At 45.8% G+C, this 23,216-nt stretch overlaps 1 protein-coding gene across 14 annotated transcripts in view; it reads right to left on the reverse strand.

The window, feature by feature from the left end:
- Positions 1 to 23,216, reverse strand: part of EHMT1 (euchromatic histone lysine methyltransferase 1) — a 139,670-nt gene that overhangs the window by 35,982 nt on the left and 80,472 nt on the right. For 12 of the 14 annotated variants that reach the window (XM_080990809.1, XM_080990802.1, XM_080990811.1 and 9 more), the window contains 8 exons: positions 21,825 to 22,007; positions 18,637 to 18,717; positions 18,258 to 18,404; positions 13,308 to 13,428; positions 11,182 to 11,313; positions 7,645 to 7,790; positions 4,172 to 4,315; positions 2,011 to 2,237 (listed from right to left, as the gene is read on the reverse strand). In XM_080990809.1, the coding sequence (XP_080846935.1) occupies positions 2,011 to 2,237; positions 4,172 to 4,315; positions 7,645 to 7,790; positions 11,182 to 11,313; positions 13,308 to 13,428; positions 18,258 to 18,404; positions 18,637 to 18,717; positions 21,825 to 22,007 (1,181 nt within the window). The remainder of the gene's footprint in view (positions 1 to 2,010; positions 2,238 to 4,171; positions 4,316 to 7,644; positions 7,791 to 11,181; positions 11,314 to 13,307; positions 13,429 to 18,257; positions 18,405 to 18,636; positions 18,718 to 21,824; positions 22,008 to 23,216) is intronic. The other 2 variants (XM_080990805.1, XM_080990803.1) reach the window with 2 other exon arrangements.

A 23,216-nucleotide genomic window follows, 5' to 3' on the forward strand; every position in this document is an offset into this window, starting at 1 on the left:
GCTTTGCATGATGTGGGTAGCCCACATGTGCCCACCTGACTGCTTCGATTGGTGGAACTGGCACAGCTACAGGTGGCGCACAACACCTGTTCCACATTTGTAAGCACTTGATTGCCTAGTATGGCAGCACCTACACTTTGGAACTCCCTGCCTGTTGAGATCAAGCAGGTGCCTTCACTGTTCTCTTCCTGGCACCTGCTAAAAACATTCCTGCTTATACAAGCCTACCCAGGTGGCTTAGAAAGCTCAGGTGATTTTATCTGTTTCAATACTTTAAACTTTGCATGTTTTAAAGTATGGTTGTGAGTTTTTCTTGGTTTTACTGTCCTGCCTTTTGAAAACCACTTTGAGATTTTTCAGAGTCAAGTGGTGTATGAATTTTATGAAATGAATGCATGAATGAATGCAAAAGGTCTCAGGGTCAATCCTAGGCAGCTCCGCATGGGGCTGGGAAACACTCCCTATCCAAAAACCCTAGAGTAGCAGTTCTCAACCTGTGGGTCCCCAGATGTTGTTGGACTACAACTCCCATCATCCCTGAGCTCTGGCCTGGCTAGCTAGGGGTGATGGGAGTTGTAGTTCAACAACATCTGGGGACCCACAGGTTGAGAAAGACTGCCCTAGAGAGCCACTGCCAGTCAGTATACTGAGCTATGTGTACCAATGGTTTGACTTAGAATAAGGCAGCTCCTTGTGTATTTTAAAGGAGAACAAAAGGCCGCCTTCCTGCATTGTGTGGAATGGACTTTCTGATAAGATGGTATCTGCAGAAGAATCTAACCTGAAGATAGCAGGAATCAATTCAGTAAATATAAGGGGCAAGACAATCATCTGCTTTGCATTCAGAAGGTCCCTCACTCAGTCCCTGGTTCCATCCCTAGAAACCAGGAAGGCTGCTGCCAGCCAGTGTGGGCAATCCTGAGCTGGATGGACCAGTGATGACTCAGTATGAGGGTGCTTTCTCTGTTAAATGCACACTTCACAAACCATTAGTAACACTCTCGCATTTTGCATCAAGCCAGGAAAAAGATGTAGGCTTTAAAGGCAAATAGTTTGCAAATACTCAGTAGCATCACACCATTGTTTTGTAACCACTCCACCTAAAATCCTTCTCTCCATTTACTGTGTGGTCCATCTCTTTTTAGCAGAAAGGCAGAGAACACAGACAGTACAATCCTCACTGGATTGCTTCCCTTCAGGCTGCAGGTAGGAGAAGCAGCTTACCTAGATCCATCCCTCACTATTAAAAAACAATAACTCTCACAGCAGAAAGTTAACATGTGAGGCAGAAGCACATAGGTCTTCTTCCTGTGACTTGCCAAGCTTGAGTTTATAATGAGTTTATAACATGCAACCCACTTTCCTACAGGATGAAGTGTTGCATTCCAAGAGAGCCAAGTGCATAGCGCATCCTACGGGAGACTTAATGGCCAGAGAGAGGATGGCATTTGAGGTCACAGCTTTGCAAGTGGATTCTGTGGACGGCTGCCAGCTGTTGCAGCCTTGGCGGTGAGCAGCAAGGCAAAGCATACCAAACAGGGTGGCACTTCACAAAGCAGACCTGGGGTGAGGAACCTTCTTCACCCCAAAGGGCCACATTCCTACCTGGGTAACCTTCCAGGGGCCATTTGCCAGCAGGGCCAGAGGCAAAATCGGTCGGGGCAAAAAGTGCACATTGTTAGCTTCGCACAGTCAGCTTGCTTCTATGCAACCTCACCATAAAACACACACACACAAAAACACTCCTCTCTGTCTTCCATTCGAACAGAGCTCAAGCACACATTCCAGCAAGGGAAGAAACACTCAAGGAGGGTGTACAGTAGGGCTGGTGAGGACGTGTGTCGTGCAGCAGGTACCACGGAACATTTTGCCCTGGACCTGAGACCCCCCTACCCCTCTCATTCTTGAAAGAGTGAAAATGAACAGAAAGGAACAACAATGCTGAGCATAGCTGGGGAGGTGGGCAGTCGGCCCCAACACAGGCTCAGCACCACCACCCTCTGGACTCACCTTCCGGTTGTCGTGTCTGCCCTCCCCTCAGAAGTCCCAGGTTTCTTCAGCTCGTAGCTCAGCGGAAGCGTGGAGGTTGTGTCCGCCTTTGCTATAGTCACTTCTTTGGCCTTTGAGGCCTCTTCCCCACAGTGTGGGCAGTAGCTCGTGCCTTTGACCTGGGAGGCACAATCCCTGTGGAACCGGTGGGAGACGCTGCTTTCTGGCTGGCACTCCATGAAAGTGCCCTGGTTAAAGAAAAGAGACACAATGCAAAGAAGGAATGTCCGTGAGTTACACATCTCCAAGTGGTGCTTCACCTTTGGGCTGAGGTTTTTCAACCTCTACCTGCTGGAAAGTATCGTCCTTTGGTTGCAGTTTTTACAGAAGACCTTAAGAAGAGCCCTGCTGGATCAAACCAAAGGCTCACCTGGGTCCAGCATCCTGTTCTCACAGTGGCCAACCAGATGCCCCAATGGGAAGCCAGCAAGCAAGACCCGAGCGCAACAGCACTCCCTACTTGGCCTCCCGAGCCATAGTGCCTGCAATAGCGGAGGTAGAATGTAAGAAGGGCCCAGCTGGATCAGGCTAAAGACCCATCAAGTTCAGTTCCCACAGTGGCTAACAGGTCTACTTAGAAGAGTTATTCCCTTCTGAGGGAGCTGCCTCGTAAGAGCAGGGATGGGGAACCTGGTGCCCTCCAGGTGTCGCTGGACTCCCAACACCCATGGGCCATAGTCACCTTGACCAATAGTCAGGGATGGTGGGAGCTAGAGTCTCTTAACAATATACAGAGGGGCACAAGTTTCCTATCCCTGCAACAGAGACAACTAGATACCCTATTCATTGTCATGAAGTGGTCAGTGCCACAAATCAAAGCCTCTATCCTACACAAAAGTTTTGGCTTTCATCCAATGGCAAGTCCTACTCAGAGCTGATACACTGACATTTATTGGCGTGAGTAACACAGGTTCATTATTTTCGATGAATTGACAAGTATCGCTAGATGCCACCCTTTGATTTCAATAGGGCAGGAAATGTACTCCAGGCATTGCTGGAGGAACTCCAACCAACCCCAGCCAGCATGGCCAATTAACAGGGATGATGAGAGTGGTTGGCCCACAGCTTCCTGCATCTCTTACAGCAATGGTGAAAAATTCACCCGGAGCCAGACAGAAATATTGTGTGGGTTGTAGGACTACCAGATTGAAAGCTAAAAAAGAGTCATATGATACAACAGGGGCAGGGCTTCTAGTCAAATCTCCCTGTGGATGCAGGATATCTAAAGATTTAGACCATTTCCAAACAGGTGGCTTCTCATGCTCTGCTTCTAGTCCTACAGTGAGTTGAGGGACAGCCCTCCATCACTCAAAGGTCAAGGATAGGTAAGGTCTAGACTTCCAGATGCTACTGGACTTCCAGCCAGTATGGTCAATGGTCAGGGATGATGAGAGCTGCAGTCCAGCAACAGGTTCTCCAAACCTGCATTAGTGTGTGCCCCTCCTGCCACCCCAACCCCACCACATTAAAGAATGCTGCAACCTCAGAGTGCAACAATCTCCTACAACTAGGGGAGGTTTTGAACCTGTGTTTTAAGAAAACTTGCTCATACATAATATGAAATCCTGGAAAGACACTGCCAGATCAAAAGCAGCATGTAGTAACCTCCAGATGTTGCTAAACTACAACTCCCATCAGTCCCAGTCAGCACAGGCAATGCTCAGTGACAATCGGAGTTGTAGTCCAACAGTATCTGTGATGCACCATAATGGCTATCCCTGCTGTAGGCAATACTGAGCTAGACTGGCTCTTGATTTGACTGAGTCCTACGTTCCTACAACAGAGTTTGCAAACCCATACCACAGAGAAGGAATGGGGAGCCTGTGACCTTCCACACACCATTGGACTTCAGCTCCCATCATGCCTGGCCACTGGCCATGCTGGCTGGGGCTGGTGGAAGTGGTAATCCAGCAGAACCTGGAGGTTCACAGGCTCCCCACAACTGCCACATAGCTTTTTACCTTGCCTGCATTTCAATAATTCTTTTTGTCCTCTTTAAAGAATGCAACAAAAGTGGGGAGCAAAGTGACCTTTCCTACAAAGGCCACTGTCATTCTTCTCCTGCCAGCCCAGCACAAACACCCCTGGCCCACCCACCCTCCGGCCCAAAAGAGAAACTTACCGCAGTGCAAAAGAAGCCACAACCTGGGCAGCACTGATGCTTCACCATCCTCCCTCTGTGGTCCTCACAAAGTACCAAGAACTGGACTTTGTTAGAAGGGCGCATCAGCTCATATTTCAGCACCTGGCTTGTGCAACGGCTTAGCTGGAGGAGGAAAAGACATCATTCTTGGAGAGTGCACCAGAGAGAGGGGGGGACAAACTCTTCTTCTCTGCTATGCTGTGCTGTGCTTGTGCATTGAGAGTTCACACACTGAACTGACTGAACTGAAAGCCCCCATTTCAAAGACATGCACACCAAGCAGCTTAATACTTCATATCAGCATGAGAAATGTTCCACTTTACTCTCTTTGGCACATGGCTGTAGGACGAGGACTAAACACAGTTCCAGAATCACCAAAGGCAAGCCACGTGGGAGCAACGTCTTCCACTTCTTGCTCACTCCAGTTTAAAGAAGAGGTGCGTTGCACCAAGACTTGCCCAAGCAGCACCTGCAGGCACAAGTGTGTCTGCCAGTACCTCCTTATGGCACCTGCAAAAGGCCTCACCGTTTATCTCCCCCATTTGCTCTTTCTATTCAGTTCCTGTTCGCATTGGCCCTGCCTTTCCTGAATTGAACATCCTGTTAAACACGCCCACATTTCACTGGGGGCCAAGTCTAGGAACACATCCTCCCTCCCATTCTAAACAAGGGAAAGGAGCAAAGAGCTTCTCTCTGTGAGTGAGTGCAGTGGTGACGGATGTAGCTGCCTTATTCCTAATTGATGAGGGCGGATTTCAGGTGGGGTGAGATGGCTTCCATCATGTCACCTCTTACTCGCCTTTAATCAAAATTAAAAAGTCCCTTTTCACTCCATTCCCTTGATCACTTTGGTTGCCCTTTCCTGAACATTTCCCAACTCTACAGTATCTTCTTTTGAGTTGAGGCGATCAGGACTGTATACTGCACATCACTTCATTTCTCTACATTTGATGTCTGGCACCTGAACATGTGAGTTCAAAACAGTCTGTTATAGCCTAATCGCTCATGCAAGTCATCACTTGATGTCAGGAACACAAGAAGCTTATGTAGACTCAAGACTATGCTGGCCAGTAACTGCTCTCCAGGGTTTCAGACAGGAATCTCTCATAGTCCTACCTGGAGATGCCTGGTCCTACCCTCTGGAACACAGGATGTTTCTTCATACAGAGCCAGAGCATTCACTCATCTACTGCCTACAGCAGCTCTTCAGGGTTCTAGGCAGGGGTCTCATACCTGGGATCCGATACCTGGGATCTAGGCAGGGGTCTCATACCTGGGATCCCATACCTGGGATCTAGGCAGGGGTCTCATACCTGGGGCCCCATACCTGGGATCAGACCCTGTAGGCAAAGCAGATGCCCTACCACTGAATCGCAGCCCTTCCCTTAAGAGCAGTTTTCTCTTGTACCTGTTGCAGTCATCAAGTGATGACTGTGCACACATGAACCAGCCCTAGCACTTCCTTCCTGAACATAAATATGCCTGAAACTGTATAAGAAGGGCACCTGCACTTGGGCTTCCAAAAACCCTCTGTGTTTTCCTGTTCACTCTGTTTGAACATATCGTGCCCCCTGGAAACACCCTATTTTAAGGTGGGAAGTTATGGCTAATAAAATATGGGGGGTGGGGGGGAGAGGAAAAGATGTAACTTGCATTCCTAAGAACGTAATAATCCTTTATTCTTCACTCCTCCTAAGTATACAAAAGCCATTAGAATCTGGACTTCATCCATCACGGATTAGAACTGGAACTCCTTAAGGCTGTTAAGAAAAGAAAGATCCATGTAGCCCACTGTCCTGTTTTTACAATGGAAAACTGGATGCCTATAGGAAGCCCCCCCAAAAGGACCTCAGAACAACAACACTCTCTCCCTAGCAACTGGCATTCAGAGGCACCCTCTCTCTAGCAGTAGAGGTAGAACACAGCCACCCTTCTTCCCAAACACAGATGCCACCAATCTGAGAAAGCACCCAGCCTGACTCTTTGGCCCTGTTTATCAGTCCTGAAGAGATGCCATCCAAGCCGTAGTAGCAGGAGAAGAATCTGCCAGTTATCTCCTGACCACAGGCACTCATTAGATCTTGGCTCCCCCAGCGGTGGCTAATTGAGAAACTACGGGGTGGCGGCTGCTGGAATGCAGTCTGCAACAGCATCAGAGAACTTTACTGGGCTACAGAACAGCCAGTGGCAGCGGGCTAAATGGAGGGGAGCTCATCAGATACAGCACTAGAAAGGGAAAGAATGGGGAGGAGAGGTAGGAAACGCATGCAGAAGACATATGCAAGATCTGGGGGTTGGGGAGACAATCCCTGTGCAAACCACAATTATTCCATCCGGAACTTTGTGAAAAGTGTATTGACGTACTTCATGGGCTGCACAATTCAGAAGAAACCAAGGCATCCACATTCCACCCCAACTTAATTTGTTGTGTTTTGGTTATGCACCCATGCACAAAACATGGGAGGCATTATTATTATTATTAGGCAAAATAAAACAGCAAATTCCAGCAAAGAGGCGTGTCTCATGCTCTTAAGAGTGAGCTAAAGCATTAGCTACCTCTGTGCAGGAAGTTTCTGTTCTCAACAAGCTAGTAAGGTCAATGACTCGGGGGAGGTCAGTGGAAGACCAACGCTTTCTATGCAAAAGGTCCCGGGTTCAATCTGACATCTCCAGGTAGGCCTGGGAATGATTCCCTGCCTGAACCCCGGAAAGCCGCTGGTAGTCAGTGTAGACCAGGCATAGGCAAACTCAGCCCTCCAGATGTTTTGGGACTACAACTCCCATCATCCCTAGCTAACAGGACCAATGGTCAGGGATGATGGGAGTTGTAGTCCCAAAACATCTGGAGGGCCGAGTTTGCCTATGCCTGGTGTAGACAATACTCAGCTAAATGGATCAATGATCTGGTCATATAAGGCAGATTTCTCTCTCCCTAATACCTGCACTGCTGAAGGTGCCTCTGAATAGCTTACTGGGGACTGCAGATGGGGAGAGTGCTGTTGTACTCAGGTCCTGCTTGCAAGGCTTTCCATCTGGGGCATCTGGTTGGCCAGAACAGGATGCTGGACTAGAAGGCACTTTGGCCAGCTCTGGCAGGGCTTATCTTTGGATATTATGGACTGCTTCCATCCCCAATAATAGTTACCTCTCTTCCACATCCTACGCCAAGCCCCACTCACTGGAACCAGATTTCAATGCCCTCTCTGCCTGGGATCCCACCCACCTTGGTCCTTGCACACTTCAGAACCTGAGCAAGGAAGAAGCCCCATGTATGGACTGTTTTCAAGTCTGTGTGTAGCAAGCACCAGTTATTTTGAGGAAGGGGAGGAGATTAGCATGTGCCTTTATAGGACATGCCAACCAGGTCCCTTGCCAAGCAGAGATGACGCTCCAATGGAGGGTGCCAAGTGCCAACTACAATGATCAACAGAAAAAGAGAAGGGTGACGCCACCTCCTTGTCCACACTCTCGGTTGCCATGCACTGGTTATTGGCTAGTGTGGTGATCTCCCGGCTTTTGGGAGTTTCCATTCGGCAGCTACAGAGAGGCGCTTCCTGAAGGCTGTCTGTTTCCACTGCTTCAGGGCCATTGGAAAGACCTGCAGGAAAAAGCAACACACACACACACAGAGTAAGTAAACCACCCAACTCTCCTGCAATCCACATAAGGAGACTGAGAAGGGAGGGAAAACACAGCACAATGGTAACACAGGCTGTAAACAGTCACTAGCTGGCAACTTCATTTTTATATTATTATTTTTTTGGTCAAAGCCAGGCTTCCCCAAACTCGGCCCTCCAGATGTTTTGGGACTACAATTCCCATCATCCCTGACCACTGGTCCTGCTAGCTAGGGATCATGGGAATTGTAGGCCAAAAACATCTGGAGGACTGAGGTTGAGGAAGCCTGGTCAAGGCTGTGTAAGAATGTCTGACATTCTGAAGGCCCCATATAGGCAAGACACCCCAAGCGCTTTGCCATTCTTGCAGCCTGCATCTTCACATTGGCAGGCTGGCAGTCCTTCCCAGACCTACAGGATGGAAAGGATATACAAAACTAAGTGAAGGAAAAGAAGGGGACAGTGCAGTGCAAATGCACCACGCAGAGACAATCTGGAGCTTTTATTGGTGAACCAGCACAACACCAACCTTCTTGCAGTCTCTCCCTTGTGATAAACAACAGCGGCCCACCTGTGGAGAGCCTAGCACAGCAGCTCTGACCTACACAGATGTATGGGTGTACATAATCTGCCTCCTTCAGTGTGTATTCATACTCACTTCTTTTGGATTAGGTGTATAAGCTCCCTAAGAAAGAAAAAAATCAAGTTTGGGTAGGACCCAAACAAATGGTATCATGCTACGGAAAGGAGATTGTGACTAAATATCAGGAAGAACTTTCTGATGGCAAGAGCTGTTCAACAGGGGAATGGATTCCCTCAGAAGGTGCTGGACTCTTCCTTTGATTGAGGCTTTTAAGCAGAGATTAGATGGTCATCTGTTATGTATGCATTAGTTGATATTCTGGCACTGCAGGGGGCTGGACCAGATGACCCTTGGGATCCCCTCCAATACCAAAATTCTATGGTTCCACTTAAGTCTCTACAGTCTTCCAAACTCTAGCCTATTTCAATCAAAGTACGGATACCTGAAGCAACCCGGGGGGGAAAGCTATTCTCCTTCACTATTCACCATTGAACTGAATTTCCTGCAAGACGCAGTGATGGCCACCCGCTTCGACGGCTTAAAAGGGAAGTTGGAAAAACACATGAAGCATAAGGCTTGTCAAGGCCCTTGACAATCATGATACCTGCATACTACACTCATTATCATAGGCGGTATGCCCCTGCATACCAGTTGTCAAGGGAGCAAAAACCAGGTCCTGCTTGCTGGCTCAGGAAGAACATTAGAAGTTGCATTATATTATGCAGTGGCCTTATAACAAGACAGAACCATTGGTGCATATAGCTCAGTCTATACTGATTGACAGCAGATCTCCAGGGTTTCAGACAACCAATGTTCCCAGTGCTGAGGATGCTGGGGATTTGACCTGGGCCTTCCTGCATGCAAAGCAGATGAGCTATGATTCACTGAGCTACAGCCTTCCCTGCAGGCAACACACCTACACTATAAAAATAGGCCTGGTGAGTCAGTCTCATGCTCTGCAGAATGCCTAGAGCCATGCGGAGTTTCCAGTGCCAGCATGAGATAACTCAGGTCCTGCTTATGGGTTTCCCAGGCATCAGGTTGGCCAGTGAGACAACAGGATGCTGGCCCTTTAGCCCACTCCAGCAAGACTATTTCTAACATTCTTATACAGCCTTTCTTTCCCCTTTTATTTTATTTTGTTTTTTTCTAATCCGAACAATGCTCAAAACTAGATTTGTTTTTGAGGACTCTTTATGTTTGCAATTGGATGATACAGAGGCCATTAAAAAAATGAATTGTTAAACCGGTCCATCATTTCCTGCATCAGGTTTTCAACAGCTGCCACTTGAAATCAATGTACTGGTCGTAGTGTTGGCGCAAGCACCCCTCTTGAAATCAATGTTATTTGTCTCATCAAGCTCCTCTCCAGAGGTAACAACCGCAGGAAGAAGGAGGAGGGAGGAGAGGAGAGGGCAGATTTTTCTGAATTGCTTTTCTTAAGCATAAAAGCATTGTGGAGCATGCATCGTTAAGAGTCTGCTCAGCCTACGGCAGCCTAACTGGGTGAACAGGTTACAAACAAGCACCATCATCAACAAAAGAACATGGGAAACATAAGGGTGAAGGTCCAAATGGAATTCTGCACCCATCCGTAAGTTCTTATGAACATAGGAAGCTGCCTTATAAACAAGTCAGACTCCTGGGTCCACCTCTTGTTTACACTGACTGGCAGCAGCTCTCCAGGATTTCAGACAGGGTTCTCTTCCTGCCCAACCTGGAGGTACTGGGGATTGAACTGGGAACCTTCTTGCATGGTCTGCACTATCATTGTACTTCTCCAAACAAACCCAGTAAGATTGACCCAGTCCATCTTGTTTTTGTCTACACTGACTGACAGCAGCTCACCAGGAATTCAGATGGGCTGCTTCCTAGCCCTGCTGGGAAGTGAATCCAGGACCTTTGGCATGCAAAACAGATGCTCTACTGCGGCACTGCACTGCGGCCTTTTTGTGAGACACAAGCAAGTGCATTCCTATCTACTGGAGCTGTGAACTTGTAATTTGAGCCTGTTGACCCAGGTCCTGCCCTCTGGAACATAGGAAACTGCTTCCTACAGAGCCAGCCCACTGGTCCAGAAGCAGGTGCTGCATCACAGAGCCACGGACCTTCTTAAATGCAAAAGGTGGCACCCAGCCAATACTATGCGGGAAGGGCACAGCTCCTGCCCAGATGAAAAGGCTGCATTGCCAGACTGCCTTGAGCAGTGGCTCAGTGACGCCCCAGCCAGACTGCCAGGAATCTCCCATCTGCTCTACAAAGCGGTCCTCTGGCATGCCTCAGCTGTGTGCCACCTTCCACTTCTCTGAAGGAGCCCTTCTGGAATTTTGTCACATGCCTCTTGCCTGAGAACAGGGAGCAGCACTGGAGGAAACTGGAAGGGGAGAACAACTCTTTTTCTTTTCTTGGCAAGGGGAAAATAGAAAGCAAAAAATGAAGACACGACCAAGGGGACAAAGCCACAGGGATTAGTCAAATTGTCTTAGATCACAACTGCACCCAGAAGTGTTCTAAAGCTTTAACGCTCCCCAGGATATTCCCATCAGCGTTATTTCCTGCAGTATCCACACAAATACACACACACACTGCTGGGTCAAAGGTGATCTACTAGCTGCTCTCCTTTGCTCTAGTCTCACTCTCCATTTGATCCATTGATATGCCTTTTTGGCCTCTTCTCATTCTCAATATTGGCAGCCACCAGGGGGCATCATCTTAATACAGAGAAATGAAATCCAAGGAAACAAAGAACCAAAATGGTACATGGCCATATTTAGAACACTGACACTCACCTTCTGATTGCGAAGATAGAATTCCCTTCACTCGGAGATCCAAGGAATCCAGAGAGACTTCCATGTACTCCATGTTATTCTCCACCCCAGTTCCTTCTCCACTGTCTAAGGAAGACTTGTAGGCTTCCGAACCTGGGTTTAAAATATACACATATTTATATAGCAAAGAAAAGAACTATGCATGTATGTGTGTGTCTCTCTCCCTCTCTCTCTTAAAGGCCACATTCATCTCTAGCAGACTGTATGCAGGCTACAGGCTGATGGATCTCTAGCAAATACAGATGCTAATAGAATAATTAAAATGCAACAACTGGGCCAATTGATCTTTTCAGCCCTTCTTCCTACTCTCTCTGCCTGAATAAGGCAGATTTCACCCCACCCTTGCACTGTTTTTTGGGAGAGGAAAAAAAAGGTGCCAGCTACCAGGAGGAGAGGTCCTCCCTTTCAGACACATCTGTCTGCTGCTGCACTGCATTAGCAGCAGAAACGTGGATGAGAAAGAGGAAGGGAGAAGGACCTGGGCTTGCCTTGACTCACCCTACACACCCTGATGCAAAAGGACTTTAGATCTCAGCAATGCTTAAAAAGAGACCCAATGGTGTAGAAAACAAGATGAAGGGGACAGGAGACATCTGGCTCAAGGCAAAAAAAAAAAAAAAAAAAAAAAAGAGCCAATTGTACAGCTTCTCAATGAGCAAAGCAGGGTTTGCTAATGAAAACGAATGTGAGAACCTCTAGCAGGGATTTAGTTCATGCCTCTTTTTCCTATTTGCTCCTTCCAAGAGACAAGTGCACACACACACTCCCCTCCTCACCCCGAAATATTTTGCCCTCCTCCCTCCAACAAAGCACAATGCCAGCCTAGTGAGTCAGGAGACCTAGAGCCAGACATTAACCCTGCAGGGTTTTTTTTTAAAGCCTCTTCTTTCTCCTAAAATTGTGTCATTGTCCAAGAGCCAGTATGAGGAGGGAATAAATGCTCTGAGCTACTTGAGGGTCACCGATCAGATACTGAACGACCAAAGCGGTTTTTACCAAGCATTGGTGAAAGGATAAGAGACAGACTGGGGAGGGCCTGCAGAACTTTTCCCCTAAGCCCTGTAAGATCTTGAGCCTCTTGGGAGAAGAGTATTGCCCTCACCCACGGAGGATACTACCTCTTCCAATCATTTCTCTATAAGCAAAGGTTTGCCGGACACACCAGTTGCCCTTCTCAGCCCAGGAGAGGAAAGTCAAAGCAACACTGTTTGGGAAGCAAAAGCCTTAGCTCAGTGGAACAGCTTCTGCTTTGCACACAGAAGGTTCCAGGTTCAATCCCTGGCGTGTCTAGTTAGGACTGGGAAACACTCCCTGCATCAAATTCTGTACGGCCACTGCCAGTCTATGTAGGCAACAATACCAAGGTTGATGGACCATTGGTCTGACTCAGTACAAGGCAGTTTTCCATGTTCCTTAAAAAGAATGAAAGAGTAGACCCCCTGGCTCCTAAGCGCAAGTCCCAGAGCAGCAACTACTTTGCTTAAAAAGCCACCTTTGAAGTTTTGGGGACGGGAGAAATGGCAAATGGGAAGGGCTGAGTCTTATCTCATCTCCTTCTGAACATTACTACTCTTGCATCTTGGCTGGAAACTGAGGAGTCAGGTGGTATTCCTCATGATGGCTCTGTGGTCTCAGTTTTGGATCCCCTATCCTAAGCCAATCTGCTTGTGCTCCCTTTGCAAAGGAAATGAAGGAGGAAAGAACTTGCTCAGCCCCCATCTGTGCTATACATTTATAGCCACATCACATCACTTTAAACAGCCATGGCTTCCCACAAAGAATCCCGGGAGTTGTAGTTTGTTAAGGGGGCAGAGAGTTGTTCCCATCACATAGCTACAATTCCTAGCTACCTGGGAAAAGGAATGGATTGTTAAAACTGCTCTTCGGTGGGAATAGGGAGTCTCCTAACAACTCCCAGCGCCCTTAATAAACTGCAGTTCAAAGGAATATTTTGGGGGAGAAGCCATGGCTGCTTAAAGTGGCATGATGCTACTTTAAATGTATAGTATGACTGGGGCCTCAGTCTCCACTGAACAAAAACTACTGGGGTGAAGGGATAGAAAATAAGACACATTTGATCCTGTTACCCAATGCACCAGCTTGTTTCTTTTTACTCCTCCGCCTCCTCTTCCGGGTGGGTTTCAGCCAGGGACTCTCCATCTTGCCTTTCTTCTTCATCACCTTCTTCTTGAGGCTGGATTCCGAACTCTGCAAAAACCACAGGAGGCATCTGCTTCAGGAAAGCAGTGGCCTGACTGATCCTAAGCTATGCCCTTCACCTTTCTTTGTGATTAGTAGGCAACAGGAGAGAGGCAATGCTCTCAGAAGCACCTCAGTTTTTAAAAAGCCCAACGTATTTCAGAAATACAATCCTCTACTCTCCCCCCTACCCACCAGGGGCAATAGGAAAAGCTTGAGCCTCTTGAGTCTTGCCTAGATCAGGGGTTCCTTAGCTGTGGCCCATGGACCACACGGTGGTCTTGGAGCTTCATTCAGCTGGTCCTTGGCCTGACTGTATTCAATATTCATACTGAATTATTAATTATTATTATTATTATTATTATTATTATTATTATTAAACTTGCCTCTCCCTTCACCATTTTCAGGTCAGCCACAGAGACTGGCACGTCTTGTGTTGCGTAATATAGCTCCTTCCATGAAAATACCACAGAACTGCCACCACATGCCAAGGTAGTACAAAGAGATCTGCAAGCTTGGAAAGAAATCACTATAGTCTCAGACTCATTCCTGTATTCTGCTTCCTTTGTAGCCAAACTTGTGTGTATCCAGCCAATCCAACTTCTCTGCCAAGAGAAACCTAATGCTACCAATGGCTACTTGCCATGACATCTATGTTCTACCTACACTGTCAGAGGGAGTATGCCTCTTCTCATCAGCTGCCGGAAACCACAGGAGGGGAAAGTCTGGTTGGCCTGGTTTAGCAGGGCTTTTCTTAAGTTCTAAAACTGCTTTCTGTGGCATCTTGAGGTCCTTCGGAATCTTACCAGGGACTTCTTGATGAGAAGATCAGCTCCACCTGTCAGGGACCTGAAGACTCTCTCTTGGAACTTTATGATTGTTCAGATTTTTAACTGCAAGGTGGTTTGGGAGAATATCTACCTGGGCTGAGAAGTGGATGGTGATGGATCCGGAGAAGTAAGGCTCGCGCGGGCTTACCAGAGGCATCTGGCTGGTCACTTTGAGAACAGGATGCTGGACTAGGTGGGCCACTGGCCTGATCCATATGATGTGATGTAGGCAACTTTGCCCAACCTCACTTATTTTGCACTTTATTATATCATGTAATCTTTACTATTCAGGGCAGGCGCATAGTATAAAAGCATTTTACTTCTGGTTTCTAGCCGCATATTTGTTTCTTTAAAAATATTTTTGCCCCACTCTTCTGCTGAAAAAGAACTTTATAAAGCACCCAATAATCAAAAGTAATCACAGAGAGATGATAGATATAATCATTACAAATAAAATGCTGATCAGCAAAGCACAAGAAAGGAGCAAAACCAAAGAGCAACAAATCCAGACAATCTGTCTTCATGTGTTCATTATTTAGCAAAATGTGCATGAGCAGGAATAAGTCACAGGGGGCCTCCAGAAAATTCAGATGCACATACTTTTGGTGAAACCCAGCTTGCCGTGACAATGGGACCCAGAACTGTGATTAACATTAGATTGGTTAATTTTCAAAAGCTTGCTTCAGAAACCATGGTTTGAAACTGGCTTGTTTTAAACTAGCCACAGTAAATGTTAACCACAATTTGTCAAACAAAACAACACAACAAACTGCAGTTAACCAAAAGCAGAAAAAATTCTGAACTGCTCCCCTTGTATGTCTGTGGGAGGAGAGGGGAAAGGAGAGTAAACCCAGGAGTCACTGTGGCTCATTTGTGCCTGTGCATAGCGCATACGCACAAAGCTATGGTTTAGAATGTGGTGTCAACCAGGCCATACTGGGTTGCACCATGGTTTATGAAGGTCATTCACTTACCTCTTATCACCTTCAGCATTTAGATCCATGTCTCTTTTAACTGCTCTTCTCGATTAAGTCTTGATACCGAAAACTATGGTTTAATGTTGATTCACCTAAAGGGATCTTTTATCCTAGTAAGCCACCATTAAACCACAGATCCCTGGTTTTAATGCAATGAGGAAATGAAGTTTGAGCAAGGATCCCACCACTAAAGCCAGTAAGCAAAAGGGGAGTGCATAGGCACCTATTAATTCCCAACCACGGTTTAAGAAGCCAGGATCATCATGTCAGGAACAGGCCAGATGGTTACCACCCAGGAAAAAAGAACACTGAAATAACAATGTCTTAAAATGTAAGAGGAGAACCTCTTGTTGTTATTGTACTGCAGATCACCCAGCTATTTCCCAGCAGATCCTAATCTATGCTCTGCTTATCCCTGCCCATATTTATGAGCACAGACTGGGCTTTGTACTGAAAAGGAAGACTACAGCTGCAGCCTGATCATCAGTACAGCAGGGATTCAATACTGGACAGTCTGACTCAACTTACTAATAGGCAAAACTCGCCCTTCCAGAGAAATTCAAGCTTGAGGTGTTTTCACATGGGCAAAGGACTCTGCTCCATTGGAACAAAAATTTGCAAATAGGACATTTATCTCATATCTACATTTATTATTTTTTTAATAATAATTTTTATTAAATATTTTCATGAATTACGAAAGAATGTGCAATGTCTCTCTTTTTTTGTTCAGATTATAAAGTCTTTTGGTTACATTGAATGTAAGACAATATGGTATCTGGAGGTATCCTATCTGCATTTATAACCGTTTAAAACAAGGCTAAACCAAAGGAGTAAAAAAGAAAATCCTTAACTGTCTGTCAGCTAACTCCTGGGGAAAAGGTGTTATCCTGTTGCACAATTATATGCACTTAAGTCCCACTGAATAGATTTTTTTAAAAGAAAGCCCAGGTCTGTGCAGGACTGAAGCCGAAATATTTCGGGATGGGCTGATTACAACCTCTTTTGATGCTTAAATGAAGGGTGGCAAATCTTAGGCCTGGGGTCTGAATGTGGCCCTCCAAGCCTCTTCCTCTGGCCCCTGAGACTCTCCCCAGGGCACATCTCCTTTTCAACCGCACCCCTCTGGTTCTGCTCCTCTCTGCTCCTTTCAGGTTCCCATGTCATGTTGAGCCAAGCCATGGTTTGGCTAAGGTCTCTGGCTTGCTAATCATGAGCTGCAGCCAAGTTTTTTCTTGAGAGGCAAGTGCTTAACCACAAGTCCCAGGTTCAGGAGACATATTAAGCCAAACCTTGGATTAGCTCAGCAAAGTGCAACAATAAAAAAGTCCAGAGAGGAGCAAAGTGGCTGAAAACTGCATTCTGGGAGCCCTCATACTTGTGCATTTCACTAAGCCAGGAAGGCTGAAGGAGTTCACTGATTAAAATCAACAAGACTTTTAATACCAGATGAAAATCCACCCCACCACTCAATTAATCAGCACATTCAACACAAAGGGGGGGGGGGGAAGATCAAACAAAATTCCTGGAGATCATTCAGCTGTGGTTAGGAGGACAAGAAACAAGCTCTGTGTTTGTGTGCTGTCTCCTCCCATCACTTACTCAGCTTAATTTATAATTTAAGGATTTAATCAAACCATAGTTTACAGTTACACCAGAACCTGTAAAGTCTGCTTTCCGTGAGTCCTCTAAACCAGGAACAAACTGTGGTTTGCCATCTTGGTTTGGAGGGCTTGTTTAAACTGTTCAGTAAGCCAAGACTGGTCTCAGGTCTGATCCTTCAAACTGCGGAACTGGAAATGTTAAGCCTGTATGTATCTAGTGGATTAGATTCTGGTAACACAATACCAGTTCAACAAGAGAACATTTTAACAGTTCAACTTGTGTGCAACTAATGGAAACAAATGCTGCTTCATTTTTAATATTCTCCTGCAAAAGTAAAGTATTTATCACTTTCCATGAACAGTTTCGGTAATATATTAATTTTTAGTTTGGCTATAAATTTTTAGAAGGTCACAAATTAATAATTGTTAAAATCAGCTTACTGATTTACTAAGAATTCTTTAATCAGTTGACAGATCTCAGATCTGTTACAAACATTGAGTAGCAAATGTATTTTGTTCCTGTATTAACACTACATCAAACGAAGAACTTAACTGGAAAAACAAAGCTGCAAGCTTGTGCACACTTTCCTAAGAGTAAGCCCCAATGAATACAGTGGAATTTACTTCTGAGGGAGCACGCATAAAATTGCACTGTGGAAATCTTATCCAGAAGTACATTCTCAGTATTTTGTTGGGGACGTACATCCATACCCAAACCAGTTAACTGGTTCAGATATAGCTGCAAACTATGGCTTGAGGCAAGCAGGACAATATTCATCTTTGCAATCAATCTACCAATATGCCTTACTACTGATTTTATCAAGGTACAGCAACTTGCCCAATGCAAGCCAAACAGGCTCTGTGTCAGAGCAAGCATTCAAACCTGGGACCCCCTGTATTCAAACCCAACAAAAGTCTTTATGCTTCGGGATTCCAGTGCAGCTCCCATTGCTTGAAACCAGCAAAGAAGGCGAAGAAAGGGAAAATGGCTGAATCAAAGGCCAAAGCAGAATTAGAAACACGAGAAAGAAAAGCACACGGGGAAATTGTGCATATATATATATGGGATGTGGTGCGGTATACTACAGTGCCTGTGATGCGGTGCATTTGTGTCTTCAATTGAAGCACCCGGTCGTCAGGAACCAGAGCCTTACCTCCTGAATCCCTTGTGCTATGCCATCTAGTGCTCTCCTACAAACCTGTCTAAGTGCCACAGTACAAGGGAACTACCCCCTAGGCTGCAATAAGCATCAACTGATCATCTACAGGCCAATCCTGGCTCTCTGAGGCTGATAAAAGCCATTGCCACAGGGTTTCCCTCATCAATCTGCGCAATTTGGGTCACTATGAGCAGCAGCAACAGCAGCAGCAGCAGCAACAGCAGCAGCAGCAACAACAACAACAGTAGCAGCAGACTCCTGGTGCCTTGCCTTGCCTCCCGTGAAAGATGGCCCTGGAAAGTCCCTGTTTGGACCAAGCCCCTGCTTCTGTCCTGCTTGCTCCAGCCTCGACCATGCCTGTCTGGACCACGCCCTTGTCTTGGCATCTGGCAAGCAAGGGCAGACCCCTGCTGAGGCCTAACAAGAAATCAATAAACTTATATTGTAACACAGAACTGTTTAGAAGGTGAAAACATTGTTTGAAACCCATAAAAGCAGGCAGAGCAACTGGGTAAAAAAAAAAAATGTTTGTTTTGTTTTTAAATGTTATTATCAGGAAGAATGCTGAGCCTTGCATGGGTGTTCCTCACCATCATTCTTGCTGCACACATAAACTGAGGTGGGAAGGCATACAGGAGGAACAGCTCACCAAGTCAGACTCGTCACCGTCTTCCTCATCTTCCGCGGAGTCTACAGAGTCTTGCTCATCCTCAGACTCACCATGGACAATCTGTGGTGGCCAAAGGAAAGTGAGCAAGAAAGTAAATCAGATGAGAAAAGCTGTCGCCCACTTAAAGAACCAAGGCTGCTAGCTTATGCTAGGTCAGATTATTTGTTTTTACCTAGCACAGAATTGTCCACTTTTGACTCAGAAGCAACTTGCTGGGTGGAGCAAACCAACAGCTGCATCCAGTATTATGAAAAACACACCTTAATATGGATTTATGTTTTATACTAACTGCCGTAAGTGAAGTATTTTACTTCTTAAAATGTGTTTTAGTATGTTTCAATAGGAATATGTTGTCATTTTATTAGTCTTAATTATTACTTTTATTAATCTCTACTTTTAAATAGTGAACAGAGTTGTTTTTTTTAAGTTTATGTAAATTCTGTTACTTGGTTTAGATTTTGCAACCTTGCTTTGTTCTGCTTTGGTTGAAGGACTAATGCAATAGAAGTTGCTTGTGTTTGTGCTTTAGTCCTGCTCAGAGAAGACTCATTGAAATTCATGCATATGACTAACATAGATCCACTAAGTTCCACTGGGTCTTCGTAGACCATAGTTGGCTACAACCCTAAATTGGGTGTTCTCCTTAAATTTGCACACACACAAAGCAGGTTTCAGGTGCATATGTAAAAATACACACTCATGGTCCCTGGTTCTGGTTCCTAGGTATTTATTTTATTCGTTTTGTTCACCCTCCCTGTGGAATGCCCTCCCACCAGATATCAAGGAGATAAATTAACTACACTATAAATAATTTTTAGAAGGCAGTCCTGTATCGCGAAGTTTTAAACGTTTGATGTTTTATTATGTATGTGCAGTATGTCGCCCAGAGGGGCTGGGGCAACCCAGCCAGATGAGTGGGGCATAAGTAATAAAATTATTAAATAATAATAATAATAATAGCAGCAGCACACAACTTGGAATGCACCTTTAGGCTCGTGTGGCATGTGGCAGCCATGAATCATCTACACTGCAGTTCTAATTGAGGAACTGTTTTCCTCCCTTTATCTGTAGTTTACACCAGAAACCAAACCGCAGATACTCCCAAGGCAGAGATTCCATTCCAGGGAAGAAGCCAGAGCAACTCCTACACAGAAGCACCAAGCCTCAAGGCTCACTCCCGCTGGCAGAAGCTTATATCTAGGCAACAGGTCAGTATTGATGTGGTCTTGATGCTTAATTCCCATCAGCAAAATAAGCCTTATTGCATTTTGCGGGCAGCTGTGTTTTTGCATTGTACGTTGGTCTTCAGAGATTAGATAGTGAAGCCAGAATAGCCCAGAGGCCAGAGCTGCTGCAGAATTCCACGGACCGGGTAGCAAGTTGTGCTCCTTATTGGGCACATCTGTCACACATGGGCAAATTTAACGATATTTGGAACTTATTTTTATAAACACTGTATTAGGTTAAAAGTAGGTTAACTACAGTAAAAAAACGTGTAATGTTTATGAGCTCTGTTTTGGTTTGGTTTTGGTATTGTATGTGAGTATATGGGTGTCAATTTTCCACCCCCACCCTCACAAAACCAGGGGAAGGAATCAGCACTGAGCCTTCTGCTCCTTTCACCTCCATTGTAGATGTTGTGGTGCATGGAATGAATAGGCGTTTTGGGTGTTGCAGTGGTTAAGAATGGATGTTCCTTAGGGATGCTGTATTGGCTAGAGTGCTGGAATTTGATCTGGGTTGGCCAGGATTGAAATCTCCACTCAGGTGTGAAGCTGACTCAGCCTAACCTACCTCAAAGGGATGTTGTGAGGATAAAAAACAAGGAGGTTGAGAACAGTGTACATCATGTTTAGCTCCTTGGAGTGGAAAGGTGGGACATAAATGCAATAAATGAGTAAATAAATTTGGGTCCAACTGAACCAATAATCACCAATACATCTCTCTTTACTGCTTTATGCTTCAAATTTTAAAAGATCCAACTGAAGGTGGCTAGGGGAGAAGGAGAAAAAGAGAGAGAGATCAAATCTGCCATAAACTTTTCACCTCCTGATTAATATTTTTTTTTTTTTTAAAGCAATTTATTAAATTTTACAATAAGAATAGACATGATAAACAGTGTAACACCTCCTGATTAATAGAAGCCTTTTGTCAATTTATTGTACAGGTTTTCGCTGAATAAATCTGCATATGTTCGCATGCAAATTGGAAATTCTTAAAGGTGGGGAGTGGAATCAAGTTTCTATTTAATTTTTTTTAAGATAATGTCCCCACCCCACATATTGCAGTGGGAACTCTCAGAGAAGAATAACTGCCTCCCGTATAAGGGCTTCTTTTTTAAGGTGGAAGCAGACTTCTGGTATTTTATTTAAATTTCTTTAAAGCCACCCAGGGAAAACTTTTGCTTTCTCTTTGAGGGGCAGAATACATTTTGAAAATGAAGCAATGTGAAGATGGACAGCTGCCATCCACAATGATGATTTACAAATGTGCACTTGTTTTGGAAACGTTTAAGGGCTATTAGATTGGTTTTTGTCATTTATGCCCCCGTGAATCTCTAGGATGAATGGACTTTAAGCTAATCAGACTGGTGACTATGCAGAGGAGTAAGTGATGGCATGGAAGGGAGTGAGAAATGCAGCTTGCAAATCTAATATAACTCTTTAATAAAACATTGTTTTTTTAATGTGGCAATTAAAACAAGTATTTAAAAATAACGAGCCTGTGCTCCAATTTATCCAGGACTTTTAAAAAAGAATGAACAAAATATTTTATTTAGGTCCAGTTGTGACCGACTCTGGGGTTGCAGCGCTCATCTCGTTTTATTGGCCGAGGGAGCCAGCGTACAGCTTCCGGGTCATGTGGCCAGCATGACTAAGCCACTTCTGGTGAACCAGAGCAGCACACAGAAACGCCACTTACCTTCCCGCCAGAGCGGTACCTATTTATCTACTTGCACTTTGACGTGCTTTTGAACTGCTAGGTTGGCAGGAGCAGGGACTGAGCAACGGGAGCTCACCCCCGTCGCGGGGATTTGAACCGCCAACCTTCTGATCAGCAAGTCCTAGGCTCTGTGGTTTAACCCACAGCGCCACCCACGTACTCCCACCTATATTGATCAAAGTTAAAAGTTGTCCTCAAGCATCTCAAACAAGCATTCAAATCACCTTTCTGGCACGGCTGCCATCGACAACTCCCTCCTTAGCCATTCTGTTCTCCTCTGCAGGGAAGGCAGCCTGCTGCTCAGTTCCACGTTCATTGTCTTCTTCCAGTTCATCTGAGTCCTCGTCTTCAGAATCCGCATCTAAGCTCTCCCCGTTCACATGAGGGCTAGAATCACCCTTTTCAACCTGAATGCACCCATGTGGACAAACAGTTAAATCGAATGGGAAGTGAACACATTTTTCAGGCTGAGGGCCACATTCACTGGTGGGAACCTTCTGAGGGCCACGGTGAAGACGCAGTGGCTTCAAGCAGCAAAAGAGAATGCCACACCCCTGCACAAACCTCTCCATGCAGGAAGCAAGAGGCCTTACCACAGTTCAATCACACATTCCAGCCAGGCAAAAGTACTTGAGGAAGGCATGGAGCAGAGCTGGTGAGGACTGTGTCTTGCAAAGAGCCCTGAATCCCAGGCAGGAAAGTCAGGAGGGCTCAATTTGGCCACCAGGGTCAAGGTTTCCCTCCCCTGCTACAAATATATACAGGTTCCACTTTGCATTAAACCAGGGGCAATGAGCCTGTAGTCCTCCAGATGTTGTTTGTCTCCAATTCCCATCAGCCCCAACTAGCAAGAGATGATAGGAACTGGAGTCCAACCACACCTGGAGGACTTAAGGTTTCCCACTCCTTGTTTGCTTATTTCAGGCTGCAGTCCTGTAAACCAGGGGCAGGGAATGTCAGTGGGCCCCCATCACACGTCACCATTGCCCATACTAACTGATGCTGGTGGGGAGTTGGAGCCTAATGACAAGCAGAGGGCCACAGATGTCCCCCTACCCTGTCTGTAAGGTAAAGGTAAAGGGACCCCCGACCATTAGGTCCAGTCGTGACCGACTCTGGGGTTGCGCGCTCATCTCGCTCTATAGGTAGAGGGAGCCGGCATTTGTCAGCAGACAGTTTCTGGGTCATGTGGCCAGCATGACTAAGCCGCTTCTGGTAAACCAGAGCAGCACATGGAAACGCCATTTACCTTCCCGCCGGAGCAGTACCTATTTATCTACTTGCACTTCATGCTTTCTAACTGCTAGGTTGGAAGGAGCAGGGACCGAACAACGGGAGCTCACCCCGTCGTGGGGATTCAAACCGCCAACCTTCTGATCAGCAAGTCCTAGGCTCTGTGGTTTAACCCACAGCGCCACCCGCGTGCCTACCCTGTCTGTACTGAACAAATAAAGTTGGGACGGGGACATATGCACACTGCCCTGAGCAAACTGGAGAAAAGGTAAGCTTAAAATGCAATAGCAAAGTAATTAAAAATGAAGAGGTCTACAACTAGGCTTACTGAATATATATAATCATTTTATGGGTTGACCATGGGTGCTCCCCTGTCTTCCTTT

This window comes from Podarcis pityusensis (genome assembly GCF_964106645.2).
Source record: "Podarcis pityusensis genome assembly, chromosome: Z".
In the NCBI taxonomy this organism is placed as follows: Eukaryota; Metazoa; Chordata; class Lepidosauria; order Squamata; family Lacertidae; genus Podarcis; species Podarcis pityusensis.